Here is a 27007-nt window from a genome sequence, read left to right as displayed (position 1 = left end):
GTTTTTAGCTTCTGAGTTTGTGGTAATTTGTTCTGAAGCAATAGAAAGCCAGTGTAGGGGAAAGACAACCAGTATAGGTGCCAGTCCCAGTGAGCAGTTTTACACTTGGGTTTTCTCTTCATAACTTCTGCATTGTACTGAGATCATAGTGGTATCAATAAATATTAAGTTGAATTTTAAAATTTATTTACACTTCTAATTTAGGTGATTTGAATTTTATTTTTGTAGCATATTAAGGTACATTGAGTGGTGACACGGAAATAGATCTTGGTATTTTCCTTTGTTTTGATTTATTATTTTTTAAATCTGTAGTTTTCTTTACCTAGAAAAGAAATTTAGAAAAATAGTTTTTGTTGAAGCTCAGTTGTTCTGAAACGAGGTTGTCAAACTATAGCTTGCAGGCCAAATCAAGCCCCTTACCTGCCTTTGCAAATACAGTTTTGTTGGAACCCAGCCACCCTTACTAGTTTATTTGTTGCCTGTGATTGCTCTCATGCTACAGTGGCAGAGTTGAGTATTTCTGAAACACTGTATGGCACACCAAACTGGACATACTTACTGTACGGTCCTTTACAGAATAATTTGCCAACCCCTGTTCTAGTTGGTGATTTGCTTTAAAACCATATTTAACCTTACATGGGTTCTGTGGATGGGGACTGATATTTCTCTAAGTCTTGAATGTTTGCTATTAAAAGAAATATATCCAGCTATACCTGATTGCCAGGATAATGTGAACTAGTTTGTACCGCTCACTCTATCCAAATGATAGGACATGTGTTAATAGAATCCTATAAACTCTATGCATCTAGGATACCCAAAACTATGGCCAGGTTTAGTGATTTCCTAGAAGACATTGGACTCGGAAGTCATTATATTCAATGTTATGGTTTATTACAGCAAAAGACACAAAGCAAAATCGGCAAAGGAAAAAGGTACATCATGAGCAATCTGGAGGAAACCAGGCACAGGCTTTCAAGGGTTCCCTCCCAGATGGGTACTAGACTTATCAGGAGAGTTGCACAGAAGACTCTTAATTCCTCTAGCAACGAATCTTAGCAGCACGTGCAAAGTGTCGTCCACCAGGGATGGTCACTTGGTTTCTATTGGGGTTCAGTCATGTAGGTAACAGTGTTTGCATGACTGACTGCAGTGACCAAAACTCTAGTACCCCAGAAAGAAATCATATGTTCACCAAGAATTACACTGTTTGCATAGACAATCTAGACAAAATAGTACACTGTGACCAAGGTACCAAGCATGCAAAATATTTGTATGAGTTAGAATATTTCAGATCAATTCCCAAGTGCCATTCAAGGGCCATTCAGGAAAACGTCCTGAGACTGCATATGGTTCTATTAATTCCATTTACTGAGTTAACATTTTTCCAGAACACCCATAATGATAAGTGTATTCAGAAACACGCAGTTTGTCTTGAGAAACAAACACAAAATGTTTGCCAGTTATATATACAGTTTTATGTTCTTTTAGTGATTTGATTATTTTTAGTCAGCATTATCTTATTTTCAAGTGAAAAATGCCTGTAGGACTTCAAGTCCAGGATAACAGCTATAGTATCATGGGTGAGTCTTTATATTTTCATAAAGAGAAACATTGTTTTGTTTGAATTCACAGTTTAAACCAAGTATGTTCTCAAGAGTGAGATTTCCAGGACTACTTTACTGTTTCTAGTTTTTATAGAGACTGAAACAGTCTGGCACTTCTTTTCATAGTTCATATTCTTGAATGAATGTCAAAGAGTAATTGTTTTCAAAAATGACTTATCGCTATAATGTTGCTTTAGCTCAGTGTGGCCAATAAAATTCCTAGTAGTATATTAAACATTATCTTTTAGTTATTGAAATAATCATTATGTAACATACCTTTTAAATTCCTTAATATAAATGTCCTTGGTAGGTCAGGTTTTTGAACCTCATGGTTCTGGAAAAATATGCAAATTTGTTAATTCATTTTGCTTTTCTGCACTCTTGAAGTGTGTGTGTGTGTGTGTGTGTGTGTGAGAGAGAGAGAGAGAGAGAGAGAGAGAGAGAGAAATTGATTTTCCCCCATTTTTTTTGCTGGCATTTTCTAGACAGAGCCTGATATAGTGTATGTAGGATACACTACGTATATCCTACATACATAGAATACTGTGTGACTAGACTGGATTCCTGAGATTATTTTCCTAACTTGTTGTGTGATTCTGGACAACTACATATAAATCACTTAATCTTCCTCTGTATCAGTTTACCTAGTTTGCCTTTTTTCTCCTAAAAGGAATCTTGTGAGGATTATTTTGATGGGGTTTGATGATTTTGAAGAAGTATCTTCGTGTATCTATACGACACGGTCAAATGCCACCTGCCAGAAATCCAATTAGGGCCTTTTCAGTTTACCTTCGATCTGGAAGGAAGCCTTGTGTCTCGGAAATAATTGCTGTTAGATTTGCTCTACAGTGAGTGTTTTGGGTTGTTAGTGGTGCAACTCAATTATGACCAAGTAGTTAGATATAAATCTTTGAAGAGCAGAATCTATATTTTCTTAGTCTTTATAGTCTTCCTTATGTCCAAAATTGAACCTTGCTGTTTCCTGGTTTCTAAACCCAAGGCAAAAAAAGAGTCTTTCACTTTGATAGTCAATCAGAAAGGCTGTTAGGAGCAGACGTGGGCATTGTAGGATTGGAGCCAGCCAGTAACCTTGTAGATGGAGGGAAAGGCATGTGGCATATGCAAAATGGTATTAACTCAAAGTTCAAAATAATGGTTATCCACAAGAATAATTATGAGTTGTAAAGAAAATGTTAAACTGTATCAGCATATGATAGTTAAGATAGAAGTAGATGAAATTATGGAAAATTTCACTTCTGAAGGATTACCATTAAAATGATTGAAATATAAAAATTTTTTAGAAGTTTCAGTTCCATGACATGCTCAGTTAAAAACTGGTCAAATTGTGGTGAATAAATTTAGGAAACACTACATATTACAGCCTTCTCTTAGAGGTCACAATGCAGGTAGGCATATTAAAGGCTCCTAAGAAATCTTACTGTTTCATTTTATTCAGCGTAGTTTATTCAAACTGATTTAACTTTAGAGCTCAATTTCTTTTAATATTGATTAACATCTCATGGAACTCATGTTTGGAGAGGCACATCATAGGTACACTGTGCAGGGCTATATATATGTGCTTTTACTATCTTTGCTTTTGTTTATTGCCATTGTTCTCTTAGGACACTTACCTGGCTTGTTTCCTTTGAAGGCTTCTACCTTCTCCAGGCTCCTCTCTCAATTTCTTCCATATTTTTCCCTCCCTAGTCTTCTGTTGTGTAGGATTTTAATTGTTTGCTTTGAATAGAAGCAAAGCCTGGCTCATAATCAGAAGCAACCTGTGTCTTGTGTCTGGTTCTATTTGCATAAACAAACAGATTAATTTTTAGAACATGTTGTCATTTTTTTGTTCTCTTAATTTTGAGGCCTCAGTTTTGAGAGTAGGTTTGAGTTGGATGACCCTTCAGCCTCCAGCAAACCTGGGACAGGTATACTGCTCCTGCCTGTGTCTGCCAGAAGTCGGTGTTGCAGAAAGAAAGACGGCTTGTCTTTTCTCTGAACATGTTTTAAAACAGAGACAGTGGTCAGATAGGTTTTATCACTGACTGTATCCATATTCCACAGTCATATACTGTCTTCCTTGGAGAAAGGGGTGCTTTTCTTTCTTGTCCTCTGTAATCACGGTAGCCAGCCCACATGGACCAGGTTCTGGGCAAGTTCCTACTCCCTCTGTTGTGTGGAGTCCTCCTGACCTGGGGCATGCCCTGCCCTTTTCCATGCTCAGCTTCTGCTTGTTGAACTTTGACCCAGCAGTTGCCTTCTTGAGCATTGTAATTTCTCTCTCCTTCCCTTTCTGTTAAGATATGCCTTTGCCCTGGCTGTTTCTCATTTTCTCCTTGGGCGCCTCAGAACCGGGGCTTTAAACATTAAGATGCGGTGGACCGGTGCTTTTGTGAACACACGCTGATAGAACTTGAGTTCTGTTGTTTTCATTGGGCTGGAATTTGAGGTTGGAAACATATTTGGTTTGGAGAAGGCAAGCCAAGTGGTTTACAGAGGTGTAACCATGGGTGTAGCTTGTTAAACCTGTTTACCTCAGAGAAGATGGGGTGTTTTGTTTCGTTTTTTCAATGTGTGAGAAAATCTATAGCTTTTGTTTTCAGTCTCACCAGTTGTCTCTGATTTCATGAATAAAGTTTATCATAAAAGCACACCAAATAAACAGTGAAAGTAGATCTCTTATTAGTAGTTTAGAGTCTCTATTGTCTAGAATTATGTTGCTTTTATTGAATTTTATTCCCAATAGAAAATAAAGTTCTGTTAGCAGTTGGGAGTCTAATACGTTCTTTTCATTTTTTGTGGGTTTGCTGTCCTTTTTCATACAACCAGTATAGTTCTTGATAAACAGCCAGAAAATAGCCTATGTTATTATATTTAAGGGGTGTGTGTGTGTGATGATTGCACTAGAATTTGAAGACCACTTGAGTAAGTATTTTGGTGTCCCTCTCACTATATCCATTGTGGCCAGAATGATTCTTGATACATAACAGGCCCTCAATTAATTTGTTAAATAAATAAATTCCATTTTAGAATTAGGAATGAAAATGAAGGCATTTGCCAAGTAAATTTGCTGGTTTATCAGCCACCAGTACTCTTTCATTCCTCTTAATTTTTAAGAGCTGTCTTGGTTTTGATGAGTTGACTTGCCACAGCTGCCATGGCATATCTTCTGTAGGATTTTTGCTGTTGCCCCCACTTGTAACCTCTTTAAAAACATTTAGCAGTTGTTACTGGATTTAAAAGCTTCTAAGCAGGCAGGACCTTATAATTCTCTTGTTCTTTCCTTAAAATGCCACTGACTATTCTCATTTGTGGTGTCACTTTAAGAAAAGGAGGCTAAACCCAGAATAAACATGGTGAATTTAGCATAGCCTGGCTCTCAGTGATCTCATAAGATCCTTCAAGGGCAGGTCTGGGCCTATTCAATAATTGGGTGGGATGCTTCGGAGAGCAGAAACTAGTGCGCTGCAGGATGTGGCCTGGGGAAGCACGCTTGGCGCTGCGAGTCAGGGCAAAGCCAGCACCTGCCCCCACAGCAGTGGCTGCACAAGGTGTCTTCCCTGAACCACCTACCCATGCCTTCTCGCCTGGGCTAAAACCAAGGGCTTAAGACAAAATTTTGTTTTTTCATGACATATGAGTCAAATGAGTTGCTTTTTGTCTTATAGTTGGTTATTTCAAGGAATGATTTTAGCTTATTACTATCTTCCTTTTGTTTTACTAATTAGGTTTAGTATTTAGCTACAAAGATGTCATTTAAAAATAAGGAGGTGGTCATTTATTACTGATATTCCCCTGTTGCTCTTCATGTGACCTTTCTATAAATTTTAGAATTAAAAGTTTTTGTTTCTGAGAGAACAGTGTTTCATCTGGTTGATTTGTTTCATTTGTCATTGAGGTAGCTTTACCACAGGAGGCACTGCTTAATCTTGCAATTAGACTCTACCTTCTTTTTCAATTTGTTAGTAGACAGTTTTTATGTAAGGGAATCCTGGAGGAAGTAATCTTGTATGAAAGTTGTAAGAGGGCATCGCTTGTTTAGCTTTCCAAAGGAAGGTGGAGAAAATATGGGAAAATGTAAGTGTTTTAAAAGAAAAAAAATTAAATATTGTAGTACTTGAAATCCAGCATTTAAGTAAAGTAATCCATTTCCTAATAAGATGATTTGGTAAAGAATGAAAAGTTTCAAGGAACAGTAATTTTGCCCAAGTATATTGGGTTATTGTGTAGCAGTAGGCAACCTGCCAGTAATAATTGTTAAAAAATGTTTGGATTAGAAAATTTCATTATAGTAATGGAAAGTATGTCAATTTTATGTACTAGTTCTTCCTCTGCCACTTTTAAATTGTAATACATTTTCTGATAACCTTCTCTGCTTTCTATGTAACACATAGATCCAAGTGATTAAGAAGTAATTGTCTCTACTACTAGAAATATGGGGAACATACACGAACAAGTAGTTCACTGAAGAAGAAATATGAAGAGCCAATAAACAAGTGCAAAGATCATCAACCCTAAGAGTAATCAAAGAAATACAAATTTAAACAAGAGTGAAGTACCATTTCATATCTGTCAGATAAACATTAAAGAGTGTGTGAAGACTGCTATGGACTGAATTATACCACCCCCCCCCCCCACCAAATCCACATGTTGAAGCCCTGACTCTCAATGTGATAGTATTTGGAGATGGGGCCCTTGGGAAGTCATTAGGTGAGGTTGGGGCCCTCATGATGGGATCAGTGCCCTTAGAAGAAGAGACGTGAGGGGGAGCTCTCTCTCTCTCTCTCTCTCTCTCTCTCTCTCTCTCTCTCTCTCTCTCTCTCGCTCTCTCGCTCTCTCGCTCTCTCGCTCTTGCTCTCCCCCTCCCATTATGAGGATACAACAAAAAAGTGTTCATCTACAGGCTAGGAAACTGAATTGACTGGCACCTGGATCTTGCACTTTCCAACCTCCACAGAGATAAAAGTCTGTTGTTTAAGCCACCTAATGTATGGTTTTTTGTTATGGCAACACAAGCAGACAAATAGAGAAATTGGTACTGAGAAATGGGGTACTGCTGTAACAAATATCTGAAAATGAGGAATTAATTGGCTTTGTAACTGGGTAATGGGTAGAACCTGGAAGAGTTTTGAGATGCATGGTAGCAAAAGCTGAGATTGCCATGAAGGGCCTGCTAAAGGCGACTCTAGTGAGAGCTCGGAAATAAAAGAAATGATAATATTTTGACATATTTGGTTAAATAAAATATTTTCTTATAATTCATCACCTCTATTTTAATGTTGGTACTAGAAAATTTAAAATTACATACTTCTTGCATTGGACAGTACTGAAATAGAAGTAGATGTATGAACTTGGATAAATATAAAAGAATTGGTAATAAAGTAGGTCATTGAGTTGTGTTGAGAGGACACCATTTTATAATTTTATATAAGTTTAAAAGCTTGCAAATACGTGTGTGTGTGTGTGTGTGTGATAAAACGAGAATAAAAACGGTGTTATTGGGCTGGCCCGATGGCTCAGGCAGTTAGAGCTCCGTGCTCCTAACTCCGAAGGCTGCTGGTTCGATTCCCACATGGGCCAGTGGGCTCTCAACCACAAGGTTGCTGGTTCAACTCCTCGAGTCCTGCAAGGGATGGTGGGCTTTGCCCCCTGCAACTAAGATTGAACATGGCACCTTGAGCTGAGCTGCTGCTGAGCTCCCTGTGGCTCAGTTGGTGGAGCGCGAGCTCTCAACCAGAAGGTTGCCAGTTCCAATTCCTCGAGTCCCGCAAGGGATGGTGGGCAGCGCCCCCTGCAACTAAGATTGAACAGGGCACCTTGAGCTGACCTGCCGCTGAGCTCCCTGATGGCTCACTTGGTTGGAGTGCATCCTCTCAACCACAAGGTTGCCGGTTCAACTCCCGCAAGGGATGGTGTGCTGTGCCCCCTGCAACTAGAAAAGCAACTGGACCTGGAGCTGAGCTGAGCTGCACCCTCCACAACTAAGACTGAAAGGACAACAACTTGAAGTTGAACTAAGCTGAGCTTAGTTGTGGCACCCTCCACAACTTAGATTTAAAGGACAACAACTTCACTTGGAAAAAAGTCCTGGAAGTACACACTGTTCCCCAATAAAGTCCTGTTCCCCTTCCCCAATAAAATCTTTAATAAACAAACAAACAAACAAACAAACAAACCCTCATGGCTCTTCTTTCTTATTAATCTGATTCAATAATATAAAGATAAAATATAAACTTAAGCTTGTGAACCTACCTCTGACCTGTCTTTGATTTTTTCCCCTTCTCCACGTCCCAGGCACATGCATCTGTGCACACGTGTGCACATGCACACACCATTCTTTTTCAAAGAATATGAGTTCTTTACTGTCAGGCCTGGACCAAAAGAACTTGTGTGTGGTCAGCTGTAGTTCTTCTGTGTGTCCATCTGAGGGGACTTCCTCTACATTCATCAGTGATTATGGGCTTGGGGGGAGTTCTAAAATATAATATGCTAAAGTGATGGCTTCTAGTTCTCCTTCCCTAAAAGTGTTTGTTACGTCTTTTGTTTCCTGTTAGAAATGCCTATGTGCAGAACACATGATTTGCTCTGCTGATTAAGGCATTAGTTTTCTTTTTGATTGACTGCTGAAGACATTGTTGTGTTCTTCATTGTCCTTTATAGAGAAGATCCTCTTAGAAATTAAAAAAAAAAAACTTACTAGAAAATAAATACAAAATTAAAAAATATAAAATTTAAAACCAAGATACATGTATTAACTACTATAGGGGTAAAAATGATAGGTAACATTTACTAAATGCTTAATGTGTATTATTATATCTTCAATTTGAAGAAGAGGAAGCAAAGGCATAGGGAAGTTAATTGTCTAAGGTAAACTGCTAGTGAGGGGCAGGGCTGAGCCTGAAAGAATATTAGGGTGAAACTCTGCCTTTCTTGGCTAAAGACTTTCTAGGCTACTACTGCACCAAGTGATCTTCTCAATTCCTATATCTGCTGCATGGACAGTGTATCTGGAATTATCCATAAATTGCCCTTTTATTTTTAGTTTAGTTTTTACTTTTTCAGTTTTGAAAGATCGTAAGTATACAAGAGGAAGGATAGACTTGAAAATTTCTTTGTATCAACTATAGCAGCTTAGACACCATGTGGGTAGTAGGCATTCAGTATAATCTTATATATTAGCTAGTACTCATTTAAAATGTGACTACCTAAACCAACACTACCTAAAATTGATTGTCATGGATTGATAGTAAGAAATTCCAGATTACTACCTAATGCTTCTATAAAATCTTACCAGTCTTACTGCTATTCAGTTATTCACTGAGGAAATTAATTTGGATTTTTGTCATTGTTGTAGGACACACTAGAGTCTGGAGTGTACTTATTTTTTCATGATTTTAACTTCAAGTTTATCATACCATTGACTGCCATTCACCTATTTTGACAGTTGTGTGTAGCAGAGCAAATGTGTCTTTTTACGCTGTCCTTTCTATCTTTGAAAGAAAATAAAACACATATATCCAAGTTTCCTAAAATAATTATTCAGGTCTCTATTTTCACTTCACCTTCCATTGATTCCTTTAAAAAACAGAAAACTTTTTTTTTGTTTAAGAGCAGTTTTAGATTTACAATAAAATTGAGAAGAAGGTATTGAGATTTGCCATAAATGCCCTGCCCCACATATGCATAGCCTCTCTCATTATCAACATCTCTCACCAGAATAGTACTTTCCTTTTTTTTTTTTTTTTTTACCAAGGCTAAACTGATGTTGACATATCATAATCACCCAAAGTCCATAGTTTACAGTTAAGTCTTGGTGTTATACATTCCTTGCATTTGGACACATGTATAATATACAAGTATATCCATCATACATAGTATTTTCACTGCCCTAAAAGTTTTCTGTGTTCTAATTTATCCTACCTTCCCACACCACCACCACCCCTGGCAACTACTGATCTTTTTACTGTCTCCATAGTTTTGCCTTTTTAAAAATAATGTCATATAGTTTTAATCATACAGTATATAGCCTTTTTGAATTGGCTTCTTTCACTTAGTGATATGCATTTAAGATTCCTTCATGTTTTTTCATGGCTTGGTAGCTCTTTTCTTTTTAGTGCAGAGTAATAGTCCATTGTCTGAATGTACCACAGTTTATTTATCCATTGACTTACTGAAGAACATCTTGGTTGCTTGCAAGTTTTGGCAATTATGAATAAAGCTGCTATAAACAGGCTCGTGCAAGTGTTTATGTGGCCATAAGTATTCATTTCCTTTGGGTAAATACCTTTGAGTGTGATTGCTGGATTGGCTGGTAGGAATATGTTCAGTTTTGTAGGAAAGTGCCAAACTGTCTTCCAAAGTTGCTGTAACATTTTGCACCATTTATTCTTCAAAGCACATTATATTCAAGGTTCCATGGATTTCTTATATCTGTGCAATATCTTTTTTCTCAAATCCAGAACACTTTTGTCTCTTCTCACCTGAATACAGCTTAAATGTTGATAGTATTCCTAAGATTTCAACCTAACCATCTCTTCTTATTTTTACATAATTTCCATGAACAGTCTTGCCCAACACTCATAGTTTCATGCATTGTTTCTGTTCTTTGATTCCTGAAGTTATATTTCCGTCCCGTATCACTTTCTTAAAACTCTAAACCTATTGAGCTACTACTTATTGTCAGCTTTACCTCAGTTATTCTATAGGTATTACAACATTAACAAATGAAAATCAAATTTAGTATTAGCAACTACTCCTCTCCAGATGTATTTCCTGAATTCCCTTTCTAGTTAAATGCACCTCTCTTGTTGCCCAAACCAGATGCTTGGCATCTTCTTTGAGTCTGCCTTCACTTTCATTTCTAACATCTGAGAGTCCTCAAGTGTTGTTACATCTCTTTCCTCGTTTTCTTTCAAGTTCACGTCTCTATTCCCACTACTACTCACAGTCCTCATTATGTTTTGCTTTGATTATGGAAGATCCTTCTAGCTATCTGCTTTCCCTAAATGCAGGCTTGAGTACCTTCTTCTATATTAGAGTCTATTCAGAATGTTGTTTAGGTAATCATTCCATATTAACACCTGATTTTCTTAGCCCCTGTTAAAAATGTCAGTGACTCCCTCACTGCTTCAGAATAAACCCAAATGCTCTGCGATAGTCTGCAAGGCCCATCTCCAGCCTTCTCTCTTGCTGCTGCTTGTAGATTTTCCTGCATGTGCTCTGTTCTCTCAGATTTCATATTTGTGGTCCTCCTGTTCTTTTCCCCTGGAGTGTATTTTCTCCTCTCTGCCTAATTAACTTACACTTAGCATTCAGCTAAAAATGTTGAAGGAACAATTGTTGCTGACATTGGAACAACATGGCACTGACTTGCGAAACCAAGTAATGGGAAAATAAAATACCTACCACACTTAAGAGTTTTAGTGTGAGTGTGGGCAAAGACAAAAAACAGAAGAAAGTTTTGATCGTCTCTCCATAGTTAGTCTATGTGATATGAGATCTTATTTATAATCAGTTTTCAAAAAAATTTGTATTTTGGTAGTTTGGAAATTTGAGTAGGAGAAAGAAGAAACATTTTAGGAAATGTTAGGAGTAAGAGGCAGTGACTCATTTTCTTATATAGTTCCTGATATTAGCAATTTAAAACTAGTCTCTGGAAAATATTATATTGAAATTGTGCTGGAAAGTCAAGTTTTCATCTCTATCTTTGGATATTCCTTTGGTAAATTAAGTGGTTTATACCTGAGGAAACAATTTTCTTTGTGTTTGGTTTACCACAAGTAGTAAATATTATTTATCTCACATTAAATTTCAAAATCCAAAAGATACATATTTTTTCCAGTAAGTGTTAGAGTACTATCACCAGTGACTACTATCATCAGCCATTCAGGTTGGTGTTATTAATTGTTTTCAAAACTGATTGTATGGCACACTTCTTTTAGTTTGCTGAAGGAAAACTGAGATATTTGTACTGAATTTGGTGGCTTCTATGAGATAATTTCTGGCTTATAATTGGTTTAATCTCTTCTTGTCTTTGAGTATATGACTTTGGATTTTGTGCCAAAATAGAAGTTCAAGCTATAGATACTATATGTGCGAAGTTATTTCAATGACTATATTCATAAGGGAAAAGAATAATAGTCATATGTAAATATAGACGAGTAAAGAGTCCTTCAGATTTAATTGTATTTCTCTTAATTTTTTTCAGACAAGTTCTATAGAAATTTTGGAGTATTCATCAGACAATGAAAACAAAGATGACTTGGAGAATGGCTTGTTCATGGATTCAGAATTCTCTCACAAATACCACATGGATTTTGGATCAGATGGAAGACAGGTTATGGAGAGACTGATAAACACAAGGATGAAATCTACAGAGAACATTTTGTATACATCCCAGAAACAAAACAAGTTTCTCAGGACTCCTGAAAATTCAGCAAAGAAGACGAAGCTTTTAAGGTTACATTACACTTTTTTAAGTACTTTATTTTAGTTTTTCTTTAAAAACACAAATACCAAAAATGTTAATTTAAAAATGATTACTTATTTACTTGGGAAAGAAAATTGAGAGAATAGACTTGTAATTCCTGTAAGCAATTATGTAAGTCCTAGGTTTCTGGAGACAATTTATAGAATTGTTCATCCAAGTTGAACATTCACTATCTCTGTCATAACCAGCTTACATGATTGCTTCCTTAATCCAGTTAATGCAGATTAGCTATTTGGGTTTATCAAGTTTTATTGAGCGTCAGTGTTTCAGGTGCTGTCTTAGACGATTAAGAGAAGTAAATGACTCTTCTTCTTTTCAAGTAATTTATAGTCTAAAGAGGGAAATAGAAATAAATATAGACTAGTGAGATTACTTTTATGAGTTTGGTTACCAGGGAAACACTTGCAAACACAAAGATGTATGAGAGCGAAGACTCACAGACCAGAAACCGGCTGGTGTATGTGTAAGAACCACAAGGGCCAGTACATGTCGGGCCCACCAGGATGTGTGAAGGAGCCTAGGGTGTGCCATATTGGGGGAGGGGGGTGGCATATTCCAAACCTGTGTAATTTATGGTCTCTTTGTGTGTTAAATTAGAACAAAACCATGAAACCAAAAGCCCAATGAAAGTGAGGAGAGTTTGTGGGAAGCAGTGCCACAAAAAGTAAACCTAGTACAGTGTTTCAAGGAGAAAGGGGTTTCAGTAGAAAAAGTAAATGTGGCAATGGAGAGCACAATTTCTGGATCTGTTTAGGATATGTCTACATCAAGATGACAAGTATGATGCACACTGAGAAGACTCCAGTGGCAATGTTAGTGGACTTGTATGGAAGGAAACCAGGGGACAAGTAGTGCCCAATACTCAAGGAGTGGAGACAGTGTTGTGACTCCTCTACTAGGAGGTGGGGTTTGAGGCAGGAAGGAGGGTGGGAAGCTTAGTTGCTAGTGGCTTGAAAGGGATCCAGTGTCTAAAAAGATTTCAGAGAAAATGTAAGACAGATTTAAAGAATAATGGGGAGAACCCAGCAGAGACAGAAGTTAGGGATAATTGCTCTGTTAGTGCCCAAGAAAGGAAGTTGGGGAGAAGGGCTGGGGACGAGAGGCCTATCTTAAGCATAGGAATGGAGGGAAGTGTGTAAGAATGTGACTGAATCTGGTGGGATGAACATAGTATGGTGAAGTCAATTCATATCTGTTCACCGTGTGTGTGTGTGTGTGTGTGTGTGTGTGTGTGTGTGTATAAGATATTAACAGACGGCCCTATGCTCAGAATGAAGATGTTATAGCATCAGAAGAGAATGGTGGTAGTTTGTAGTATTCTCTGAAGATAACAGCAAAGGGAGCCAATTAAAGTGATTTGAAAGTTCTTGTTGAAGTCAATTCCATGCAGTTACAGCAAGTCATGTCCCCAACTCTATTAATGGTCTACTACATGCCCATTTCACGTCTTGGAGACATAGCAGTGAACAGAGGCAACTAAAGCCCTGTCTGTGTTAGGGGGATAGCTGACAAGGAGCCAAGAAGTAAGGTAGAAATATTGTCAAAAGTAGATAAACTTAATGGGAAAAAAGCAGAAGAGGAATAGAGAATGGCCCAGAGGTAGGGAAAGGCATTTCAGTATTAAACAGGGAATCAGGTAAGCCTCTTATAAAGTGACTTATTGAGCAGATGGAAAAATGGAGTTGACATTTCCGGAGATGAGGCAGGAACATAATGCAGGGACTTAGACACATTACATCAGATGGACTTAACAGACATTTACAGAACATTCCATCCAATAACAGCAGATTACATATTCTTCTCAAGAACACAAAGAACATTTTTTCTGGATAGACCCCATAAGTTAGGCCACAAAACAAGTCTTACTAAATTTAAGAAGATTGTAATCATATCAGCCATCTTTCCTGATCACTTTGGCTTGCAACTAGAAAATTAATAACGGGAAGAAAAATGGAGAATTCACAACTATGTGAAGATTAAAAAAACATGCTCCTGGACAACCAATGAGTCAAAGAAGAAATCCAAAGACAGATAACAACAATAACAACAACAAAAAAACCTTGATTGAAATGAAAATGGAAATACAACATACCAAAACTAATGGGATGCAGCAAAAACTCTAAGTTCTAAGACTGAAATTCATAGCCATAAATGCCTACATTAAGAAAAAGAACGACCTTGAATAAACAACATAATTCTTTGTACCTCACAGAATCATAAAAACAAGAACAAAGTAAGCCCAAAGTTAGTAGAAGAATGGAAATAATAAAAATCAGAGCATAAATATTTGATATAGAAACCAAAAAGACGACAGAAATGATCACTCAAATTAAGAGCTGGGTTTTTTTTGAAAAGATAAACAGAATAGACAAAACTGGAGCTTGACATACCAAGGGGAGAAAAGAAGAAAAGACTCAAATAAATAAAATTAGATATGAAAGAGAAGTGATTACAACTGATACTATACAAATATAAAGGATCATAAGAGTCTACTATGAACAATTATATACCAAATAGTTGGATAATCTAGAAGAAAAGGATAAATTCCTAGAAACACATAATTTAGTAAGACTGAATCAGGAAGAAAACAAAATTCTGAACAAACTGGTTACTTGTAAGGAGATTGAATCAGTACTCAAAACAAGTCACATCCAAGGAAAGTGCAAAAATAGATGGCTTCACTGGTGAATTCTACCTAATCATTGAAGAAAAATTAATACCAGTCCTTCTCAAACACTTTCAAATTTAAAAGAGGAGGAAATACTTCCAAACACATTTTACAAGGCTAGCATTATCCTGATACCAAAGCCAGACAAGGACACTACGAGAAAAGAAAATTATGATGTAATATTCCTGATGAACATAGATGCAAAAATTCTCAGTAAAATATTAGCAAACCAAATTCAACAATATATTAAAACAATGCTACACCGTGATTGATTGGAATTGGTTCCATTGATGCAAGATGGTTCAAAATATACAAATCAATCAACATAATATACCTGATTAACAACATGAAGATGATCATATGGACATTCACTAGATGCAGAAAATGCTTTTGACAAATATCAACATCCATCGTGATAAAAGATTTCAACAAACTATGTACAGAAAGAATGTACCTCAACATCGAAAGGTCACATACGACAAGCCCACAGCTGACATCATATGTAGTGGTAAAAAGCTGAAAGCCTTTTATCTACGATCAGGAACAAGACAAGGATACCAACTCTTATCACTTTGTTCAACATAGAACTTGAAATCCTATCCAGAGCAATTAGGCAAGAAAAATAAAAGGCATTCAAACCAGAGAGGAAGAAGTAAAACTGTTTCTGTTTACTAATGACATGATATTATATAGAGAAAACCATAAAGACTCTACTAAAAAACTGTTAGAACTAATAAATGAATTCAGTAAAATTGCAGGATGCAAAATCAGTAATGTCTCTGACACTAACAGCAAACTTTCCAAAAGAGAAATTAAGAAAATAATCTCATTTATAATTGCATCAAAAAGAATAAAATACCTAGGGATGAATTTAACCAAGGAAGTGTAAGACCTGTACACTGAAAAGTATAAGACATTGAAGAAAAAAATTGAGGAAGACAAAAATAAATGGAAAGATATTTATTTCATGCTTGTGGATTTGAAGAATTAATATTGTTAAAATATCCATACTATTTAAAGTAATCTATAGATACAGTGCAATCTCTATCAAAATTGTAATGAATTCTAAAATTCATGGAAGCACAAAAAGCCCCAAATAGCTAAAGCAGTCTTGGGGCATAAAGAACAAATCTGGAGGCACCGCATTTTCTGATTTCAAACTGAATTACAAAGCGAAAGTAATAAAAACAGTATGGTATAGAAACAGACACCTATTTCAATGGAACATATAGAAAATCTGAAAATAAACCCCTGAACATATGGTCAATAACTTTGCAAGAAATGTGCCAAGAATATACGACGGAGAAAGTGTAGTCTTATTGATAAATGGTGTGGGAAAACTGGACAGCCATATGCAAAAGAATGAAACTGGACCCCCACCTTACACCATCAACTTCAAATGTATTAAAGACTTGAATGTAAGACCTGATACCATAAATGTTTTAGGTAAAAGTATAGGGGTCAAGCTCCTTGACATGGGGTCTTAGCAATGATTTTTTGGATTCGACAACAAAAGGGAAGACAACGGAAGCAAAAGTAAGTGAGACTACATCAAATTAAAAAGTTTCTGCACAGCAAAGAAAACCATCAACAATATGAAAAAGGCAACCTACTGAATGGTTGAAAGTATTTACAAATCACATATTTGATAAGAGGTTAATATCCAAAATACATAACGAACTCATACAACTCCATAGCAGAAACCAAATTTATCATATTCAAAATGGGCAGAGGAACGGAATACACCCTATTCTGTGGAAGACATCTAAGTGGCCAGCAGGTACATGAACAGGTGTTCAGCATCACTAATCATTAGGGTAATGCAAGTACCCTATATAAACTCATGCCTGATATATGAACTCACACCTGTTAGAATGGTTATCATCAAGAAGACAAAAGATAATGAGTGTTGGTGAGGATGTGGAAAATAAGAAACCATGTACAATGTTGGTGGTAATGTAAATTGGTATAGCCAGTAGCAAAACAGTATAGAAGTTTCAAAAAAATTAAAAATAGAACTACCATATGCTATAGCAATCTCAGTTCTGGGACTACATCCATGGGAAATTAAAACAGGGTATTGGAGAGAGATTTGTACTACCATATTCACTGCGGAATTATTACAATAGTCAAGATATGAAAACAATCTACATCTTAGACAATGGATGAATGGATAAAGAACATGTGATATATATATGGAAAATTATATACACATACAATGGAATATTATTTAGCGATGCAAAACGGATATTCTACCATTTTTGACAACGTGAGTAGACCTTGAAGGCATTATGCTAAGGGAAATAAACGAGACAGAAAGACAGGAACTGCATGATATGACTTCTAAGTGGAATTTAAAAACAAACAAAAAAGTCTAACACATGGGAGCAGAGAGGAGAAAAGTGGTTGCTGGGGTGGAGGTGGGGGAGTTGCATAGGTCTGAAAATTAAGTTTGCAAACTTGTTGCAACGATATTGCTAACCTTTTTTTTTTTATATCAGAGGGATTATTCGTTACGAATTTGTACCAACTGGACAAACAGTTAACCAAGCTTACTATTTGGAAGTGTTAGAAAGGATGCGTGAAAAAGTTACAAGAGGGGCAGACCAGTTGGTTATAGCTCTGTGCTCTTAAACAGGGTTTTCGGTTCTATCCCAACATGGGCCACTGTGAGCTGCGCCCGCCTCTCGCCCTATCCCCCCTGCCCACACACAACTAGATTGAAACAGCTACTTGACTTGGAGCTGACGGGTCCTTGAAAAACACACTTAAAATAAAATTTGAAAAGAAGAAAAAAGTTAGACGAAAGCGACCTGAAATTTTCGTCAACAATACATGGCTCTTGTATCACGACAATGCACCAGTTCACAGAGCACTGTCTGTGAGGGAGTTTTTAGCCAGTAAACAAAGAACTGCATTGGAACACCCTCCCTACTCACTTGATGTGGCCCCCAGTGACTTGTTTCTTTACCTGAAGATAAAGGAAATACTGAAAAGAAGACATTTTGATGACATTCAGGACATCAAGGGTGGTATGGTGACAGCTCTGATGGCCATTCCAGAAAAAGAGTTCCAAAATTGCTTTGAAGGGTGGACTAGGCACTGGTGTAGGTGCATAGCTTCCCAAAGGGAGTACTTTGAAAGTGACCATAGTGATGTTCAGCAATGAGGTATGTAGCACTTTTTCTAGGATGAGTTCGTGAACTTAATTATATATATGGAAAGTTTGATAAAAAGGTACAAACTTTCAGCTATAAGATGAATAAGTTCTGAAGATCTAATATAAAACATAGTACTATTTTTGATAACACTATGTTATGTTATGGAAATTTGCTAAGGAGGTGGAATTGAAATGTTCTTACACAAGAAGAAATGGATAAATGTGTAAGGTGATAGATATGTTAAATAACTAGATGGGAAAATCCTTTTACAGTGTATACGTATATAAATCATCATGGTGGAAATTTCAAATATCTTACTATTTTATTAGTCAGCTATACCTCAATAAACGTGACCCCAAAAAAGACAAAAAAGAAAAATGTTAATTTGTATGTATGCAAGCAGGGCCTTCCTGAACCTCTGTATAATTTTTTTTTAAATGCAGATAGATTTTCATAAGAATTATGGTCATTGATTAGAGATCATATTCTTTACATTCCTAAGTTCTGGTGAATCTGATCAGAATTCCCTGATTCTCTGATCAAATTGGAGCAGAGGTATTGTGTGAGGCATCAGTGTATTTACTAATAATAAAAACAAGTGTCAAAATGCTGATTCTATCTTAAGGCACCAGATACTCCCACATGTAGAGAACTGTTCTTTATTCATTTTCACTCTTGCTTTTTACCTTTCGTCCTATAGTTCCTACAGTTTACTTGTGAGAATCTAGGATTTGACTTTAACCATATCTTTTTAGATTGCATTTTGTCTTTTTTTCTGCTCTCTAAAGTCATAGGATTGAAAAACCAACATTTGACAGATAATTATCTAGAACATTATGCAAATATTACAATGTTTTGCTTTTTCTTGATCATAAATATCTTTTTAAGTAGTGCTCTTTAACAGACAGTAGGGATATCATTGAGTCTAAGCTTATGAAATGTGGAGCCAGACTACCTGGGTGTGCATCCAGCTATGTTCCTCATCAGATGTCTCACCTTGTGCAGGTGTTTAATGTCTCAGGGCCTCAGTTTATCATCTGTGAAGTGAGGATGATAGTACTACCTACTTTCATAGTGTTGTTCAGAGGGTGAGTATAAATGAGTTAACTCACGTAAACAGAGAATTATAGAATTTACATATAAGGTCGGACATAGAGTTCGTGAACTCATCCTAGAAAAAGTGCTACATACCTCATTGCTGAACATCACTACGGTCCACTTTCGAAGTACTCCCTTTGGGAAGCTATGCACTGACTCCAGCGCCTAGTTCACCCTTCAAAGCAATTTTGTAACTCTTTTTCTGGAATGACCATCAAAGCTGTCATCATATTATCCTTGATGTCCTGAATGTCATCAAACTGTTTTCTTTTCAATATTTCCTTTATCTTCGGGTAAAGAAAGAAGTCACTGGGGACCAGATCAGGTAAGTAGGGAGGGTGTTGCAATGCATTTATTTGTTTACTGGCTAAAAACTCCCTCAGAGACGGTGCCATTTGAGCTGGTGCATTGTTGTGATGTAAGAGCCATTAATTGTTGGAGAAAATTTCAGGTCTAACTTTTTTATGCATCCTTTTCAGCACTTCCAAATAGTAAACTTGGTTAACTGTTTGTCCAGTTGGTACAAATTCATAATGAATAATCTCTCTGATATCAAAAAAGGTTAGCAACATTGTTGCAACAAGTTTGTGAACTTAATTGTCAGACCTATTAAGTAGAGGTAGACATACATGTAAAGTAGAGGTTCTTTGGTATATTTGTAAATATGAGAATTTAAAAAAATTTGCTGTTATATATATATATATTGCACACATTTTGTGTGCATGCAATGTGTGTATGAGCTCGTGCGTGCGCGCGCGCACACACACACACACACACACACACACACACTCAGAAATAATTAGTGCTTATAGGAAAACAAGTGCCCGTTAGAAAACAAAGTAGGTAGTACTGGTAGTTATATAATATGTATTAAAATAAGATATTTCAATAATTGTGGAAAGATTATATGGTGCAAGTAAAAATGAAAAAAATCAGTAACACCAGTGACTAACATTTTTTGAATGCTAGGCACTATGCTGTGTCTCCTGGTTTCAACAACTATTTCCTCATTTGACTATTTATGTAATATTGGAGAACTTCCTAAACCTCTCTCTAAGCTCTGATTTTATCATCTAGGAGGTGTGTATTGATACCTGTTTTTTTTTTAACTTAAAGGAATATAACTAGAATAAAATGAGCTAATGTAATGAGATGATCAATGAACTGGTTCATAATTATATGAGGTAATATATTGATAAATTACGTAGCATGTACTCATTCTGGTAATTAACTAATCTTGATTTCTCTTGAGATCATAGCTCTGTTAGGAACTGCTGACTTCTCTGACCCCAGGTAGTTTACTGAATGAAAAAAAATAATTGTATATTACATGTTTATATGCATTTATAATATATATCAATGACTATATATTCAGTGGGCTTTTGTGAAGTGCCTATATGTGCGTTGTTATGAATCATCTTCCTGCCATAAATGGAGATTTTCCTGTTTTTGTGATATTGGTATCCTTGCTGTGTGTTTGTGATTAATACTCAATTATCGCTGTGGTCCTAATAATGAGCTCATACTTTAGTCCTCTTATAGAACTGTTTTACCTATGAGCTGTATGCAAGTTTTATTATTGACTACAACTCTGAACCCACTTTACATTTAACTGTTTGCCCACTGTCTGCAGAGCAGATTTTGAGCTCTACCCCCAATGGCATAGCTCATTGCCTTTTTTGAATCCCTGGCACCTAGCATTGTGGTAGGTAGAACAGAAAATGATCAGTACATGTTTGTGGAATACAGTAAACTAAGAAAGAATAGGAAGGAAGTCAGATTGATCTGAGAATAGCCCATATTTGAAAGAATCAGAAAACTGGGCTTCCAAGAAATCTTTAAAAAGTAGATTGCTGGGGCGGATGGGTGGCTCCGTTGGTTAGAGCTCGAGCTCTGCACAACGGGGCTGCTGGTTCACTTCCCGCATGGGTCAGTGAGCTGCGCCTTCTGCCTTCCGCAACTAGAATGAAGTCAGTGAGCTGCCATTCAGCTCCTGGATGGCTCAGTTGGTTGGAACGTATCCTCTCAACGACAAGGTTGCCGGTTCGACTCCCGCGAGGGATGGTAGGCTTCGGTCCCCCCCCCCCCCACCTGCCTGCAACTAACAATGGCAACTGGACTTGGCCATTGCCAAGCTGAGCTTCACCCTCCACAACTAAGATTGAAAGGACAACAACTTGACTTGAGAAAGTTCTGGAAGTACTTACACACTGTTCCCCAATAAGGTCCTGTTCCCCTTCCCCAATACAATCTTTAAAAAAAATGTAGATTGCTCATCTAGGAGGATTGAGATTCTAGGAAGAGAATGTAATGTGAAATAAGTTAAAATTTGCATGTTTTATCTATTTGTCTCTGGTTGGTAGGTATAAAATATAAATGTTGCAACTATTCTAAAACTTTCAACTAAACTTAATTTATTATATAATTCATTAAACAGAGGTGGGCTAGCAGAAAGACTAACTGGACTGCAGAATCGAGAGAGATCTGCCATTTCTTTGTGGAGACATCAATGTGTTTCTTACGAAAAGACACTTTCAGGTAAGGCTTGCACTGACATCTGAAACTCTGGGAAAAAGAACATACCACTTAAAAATATTTTTACATTAAAATATATGAAGTTGATCATTACTATTTTCATGATTTTAGTTTTCTCCAGGTGTGCTATAGGTCTCAGAAATTGTTCTAAAAGATGAGTCCATTCTTATAAGTATAATGATCCCTCCCCATAGTTCAATAGAAGACTTAGTCTTGAAGATCTGACTTAGAGCATTCTCTATTAGAACTTTTTCTCGCTATACCTAAGCTAGTGGTTTTCAGATTTTTGTGACTGCAAACACAGAGTAAGAAATACGTCTTACATCATCTTCTGATACACACATGACCTTCACACACACATACCAGAATCTAATATTTCATAAACAACGTTAACATTAGTATGTGTGATACACTTTGCATTCTCTTTTATTTTTACCATAATCCCAGTTTCATTAAATTCATGCAGGACCTTTCTAATGAGTTGTAACATGCATTTCAAAAATTGCTACTACAAGCAAGTGACAGAAACTCTTGTTTTTTAACAAATTTTTTGATATGTAAAATATTTCATATTAAAAACTTTTCTTAAAGTTCCCTCTCCTGTGAGGCAGTGTTTTTTTTTTTTTTTTAATTAAAGTTTATTGGAGTGACAATTGTTAGTAAAGTTACATAGATTTCAGATGTATAATTCTGTAATACATTATCTATATTTCACATTGTGTGTTCACCACCCAGAGTCAATTCTCTTTCTCTCACTATATGTTTGACCCCGTTTACCCTCTTCTAGAACTCCCCTCCCCCCTTACCCTCTAGTGTCCCCTAAACTATTGTCTATGTCTATGAGTTTTTGTTTCTTCCTTTGTCTTGTTCTTTTGTTGTTTTCAGTTTTATATACCACGTATCAGAGAAATCATATGCTTCTCTACTTTTTCTGTCTGATTTATTTCGCTTAGCATTATAATCTCAAGATCTATCCATGTTGTCACAAATGGTCCTATTTCTTCTTTTCTGCCGAATAGTATTACATTGTGTATACAGACCACAACTTTTTTATCCATTCATCTGTCGAAGAACATTTTGATTGTTTCCATGTCTTGGCCACCATAAATAAAGCAGCAATGAACATTGGAGCACACTTGTCTTTATGCATAACTGTTTTCAGATTTTTTGGGTAGATACCCAGGAGAGGGATTGCTGGGTCATACGGTAATTCTATGCATAATTTTTTGAGGAACCTCCACTTTGACATCCATAGTGACTACACCAATCTACATTCCCACCAACAGTGTATGAGGGTTCCTTTTCTCCACAGCCTGTCCAACACCTGTTACTATTTGTCTTTTTTTTCCCTTTATTTTATTTAATTTATTTATTTTAAATTAGTTTCCGGTGCAGAAAACAATGTAATAGTTAGACGTTTATCATTTATATCCCTCACACTATGTCAACCACCCTCCCCCCATCCAGTATCCCTCTGACATCACATACAGCCATTACATTTCCACTGCCTCTATTCCTAATGCTGTACTCTGCCTCTTGTAACCATATATATATATGTGTGTGTGTATATATATATGCATATATATACACACATATACACACACACATATACATATATATATATATATATATATATATATATATATATATATATATATATAAACAAACTTATAGTTGACTTTCATTATTATTCAGCTTCAGCTTTAGGTGTACTGTGTAGTGATCAAGCATCTACATCTTCCCTGAGGTGGTCTCTCTAATGCAACAAATGTCCATTGGATGCCCTACAAAATCTTAACAACATTATTGATTACACTCCCCAAATTAACTTTCGTGGTCCCATGGCAATCTTATGGTTACTGACTGTGCTTTCTAATCCCCTCAATTTCCCCCTTATCTCCACCCCCTTCCCATCTAGCAACCCTCAGTTTTTCCTCTAAGTCTCTGAGACTGTTTCTGATTAGTTCATTCATTTATTCTTTTCTTTAGATTCCACATATAAGTGAGATCATATGGTATTTGTCTTTCTCTGTCTGACTTATTTCACTTAACATAATGTTCTCTGGGTCCATCCATATTGTCGCATGGTAAGATTCCATTCTTCTTTATGGCTGCATACTACTCCATTGTATAACTGTACCACAGTTTCTTAATCCAGTCGTCTACCGATGGGCATTTCGGTTGTTTCCATGTCTTGGTTATAGTGTATAGTGCTGCAGTAAACATAAGGGTGTATAAATTTTTTTGAATTAGAGTTTTGGATTTCTCCACATAGATACCTAGGAGTGGAATTGCTGGATCACAAGGTAGTTCCATTTTCAGATTTTTGAGATACCTCCATACTGTTTTCCATAGTGGCTGCACCAATCTGCAATCCCACCAACAGTGCATGAGGGTTCCCTTTTCTCCACATCCTCGCCAGCACTTGTTGTTTGTTGATTTATTGATGATAGCCATTTTGGCTGGGGTGAGGTGGTATCTCATTGTGGTTTTTATTTGCATGTCTCTGATGGTTAGTGAGCTTGAGCATTTTTTCATGTCTATTTGCCATCTGTATGTCCTTTTTAGAAAAATGTCTCTTTGTGTCCTCTGCCCATTTTTTAATTAGGTTGTTTGGTTTTTTGGAGTTGAGTAATTTTTTTATAAATTTGGGATATTGACTCCTTATCAGATACATCATTGGCAAATATCTTTTCCCATTCAGTAGGATCCCTTTTTGTTTTATTGATGTTTTTGTTTGCTGTAAAAAAACTTTTTAGTTTGATGTAATCCCACATGTTTATTTTTTCTCTTACTTCCCTTGCCCAAGGGGATATATCAATAAAAATCTTACTCCGGATAATGTCTGTAAAGTTTCTTCATGTATTTTCTCCTAGGAATTTTATGGTTTCAGGTCTTACATTTAAGTCTTTAAGCCATTTTGAATTTATTTTTGTATATGGTGTAAGGAGGTGGTCCAGCTTCATTTTTTTGCATAAGTCTGTCCAGGTTTCCCAGTACCATTTATTGAATACACTGTCCTTACCCCACTGTAGATTCTTGCTTCCATTGTTGTAGATTAAATGACCATATAGGCATGGATTTATTTCTGGGCTCTATTCTGTTCCATTGATCTATGTGTCTGTTTTTATGCCAGTACCATGCTGTTTTGATTACTGTAGACTTGTAGTATAATTTGATGTCAGGTATCGTTGTGCCTCCCACTTTGTTCTTATTTCTCAAGATTGCCGAGGCTATCTGGGGTCCTTTATGGTTCCATATAAATTTTAGGATTATATGTTCTATTTCTGTGAAAAACGTCATTGGTAGTTTAATAGGAATTGTGTTGAATACGTATATTGCCTTAGGCAGTATGGACATTTTAAGTATATTAATTCTTCCTATCCATGAACATGGTATGTGTTTCCATCTATTTGTATCTTCTTTCATTTCTTTCTTCAGTGTCTTATAATTTTCTGAGTACAGATCTTTTACTTCTTTGGTTAAATATATTCCCAGGTATCTTATAGTCTTTGGAACAATTGTAAATGGGATTGTTTTTTTCTTAATTTCTCCTTCTGATGTTTTATTATTGGTACATACAAATGCAACTGATTTCTGAATATTAATTTTGTATCCTGCTACTTTACTAAATTCCTTTATCAGCTCTAATAGTGTTTTGGTGGAGTCTTTAGGGTTCTCTGTATACACTATCATGTCATCTGTATATAATGACAATTTTACTTTCTCCTTACCAATTTGGATGCCTTTTGTTTCTTTTTCTTGTCTGATTGTTGTGGCTAGAACTTCCAGCACTATGTTGAATAGAAGTGGAGAAAATGGGCAACCTTGCCTTGTTCCTTATCTTAAGGGGAATGGTTTTTTCTTTTTCCCATTGAGTATGATTTTAGCTGTGGGCTTATCATATATGGCCTTTATTATGTTGAGATATGATCCCCCTATTCCCCCTTTCTTAAGGGTTTTTATCATAAATGGCTGCTGGATTTTGTCAAATGCTTTTTCTGCATCTATTCATATGATCACACGATTTTTGTTTTTCATTTTGTTAATGTGGTGTATCACATTAATTGATTTGCGGATGTTGAACCAGCCTTGCATACCAGGGATGAATCCCACTTGATCATGGTGTATGATCTTTTTAATGTATTGCTGAATTCTGTTCGCTGATATTTTGTTGAGGATTTTTACGTCTATGTCATTAGCGATATTGGCCTGTAGTTTTCTTTTTTTGTAGTGTCTTTGTCTGATTTTGGGGTCAGGGTGATAGTGGCCTCGTAAAACACAGAGCCTTTCCTCCTTCTGGATCTTTTGGATGAGCTTGAGGAGAATAGGTGATAATTCTTTTTTGAATGTTTTATAGAATTCAACTGTAAAGCCATCTGGTCCAGGCCTTTTGTTTGTTGTGAGCTTGTTGATTACTGATTCAGTTTCCCTGGTGGTAATCAGTCTATGCAGGTTTTCTGTTTCTTCTTGAGTTAGCCTTCAGTATGCTTCTAGAAAATTGTCCATTTCTTCCAGATTGTCAAATTTGTTGGCATATAGTTGTTCATAGTAATTTCTTAAATTTCTTGTATTTCTGTGGTACCTGTTGTCACTTCTTTTTCATTGCTGATTTTATTAATTTGGGTCCTCTTTCTCTTTTTTTAAATGAGTCTGGCTAAAGGTTTGTCGATTTTGTTTATCTTCTCTAAAAACCAACTCTTTGATTCATTGATCTTTTGTGTTTTTTTTCTGGTTTTATTTCATTTATTTCTGCTCTGATCTTTATTGTCTCCTTACTTGTACTGCCTTGGGCTTATTTTGTTGTTCTTGTTCCAGATCCCTTACGTGTGAAGATAAACTGTTGATTGGTGATTTTTCTTGTTTCTTTAGGTAGGCCTGCAATACTATGAATTTCCCTCTTAGGACTGCTTTTGCTGCATCCCTTAGATTTTGGGTCACTGTGTTTTCGTTTGTCTCGAGATACCTTTTGATTTCTTTCTTGATATCATGGTTGTCCCATTCATTATTTAGCAACATGTTATTCAGTCTCTATGAATTGGTGTGTCTTCCAGTTTGTTTCCTGTAGTTCATTTCTAATTTCATAGCACTGTGGTCAGAGAAGACAATAGGTATGATTTCAATTTTCTTAAATTTATCAAGACTTGTTTTGCGGCCTAACACGTGGTCTGTCTTGGAAAATGTTCCATGTGCGCTTGAGAAGAACGTGTATTCTGCAGTTTTGGGGTAAAATGTTCTGAAAATATTGATTAAATCTAAGTGGTCCAATGTGCCATTGAAGGACGTTGTTTCCATATTGATTTTCTGTCTGGAGGACCTGTCCCTTGTTGTCAGAGGTATGTTGAAGTCCCCTACTATGATAGTGTTACTGTTGATCTCTGTCTTTATGTCAGTCAATATCTGTTTTATATATTCAGGTGCTCCTATGTTGGGCATAGATGTTTCCTAGGGT

At 36.4% G+C, this 27007-nt stretch overlaps 1 protein-coding gene across 5 annotated transcripts in view; it reads left to right on the top strand.

The window, feature by feature from the left end:
- SPIDR (scaffold protein involved in DNA repair) overlaps positions 1–27007 on the top strand; it is a 565282-nt gene that overhangs the window by 160527 nt on the left and 377748 nt on the right. For all 5 annotated transcript variants that reach the window (XM_019716799.2, XM_019716801.2, XM_074319015.1 and 2 more), the window contains 2 exons: positions 11812–12062; positions 21458–21558. In XM_019716799.2, coding sequence (XP_019572358.2) covers positions 11812–12062; positions 21458–21558 — 352 coding nt within the window. The remainder of the gene's footprint in view (positions 1–11811; positions 12063–21457; positions 21559–27007) is intronic.

The sequence above is a fragment of the Rhinolophus sinicus genome, linkage group LG14, assembly GCF_036562045.2.
Source record: "Rhinolophus sinicus isolate RSC01 linkage group LG14, ASM3656204v1, whole genome shotgun sequence".
Classification (NCBI taxonomy): Eukaryota; Metazoa; Chordata; class Mammalia; order Chiroptera; family Rhinolophidae; genus Rhinolophus; species Rhinolophus sinicus.
This window is presented reverse-complemented; position numbering and strand designations above follow the sequence as displayed.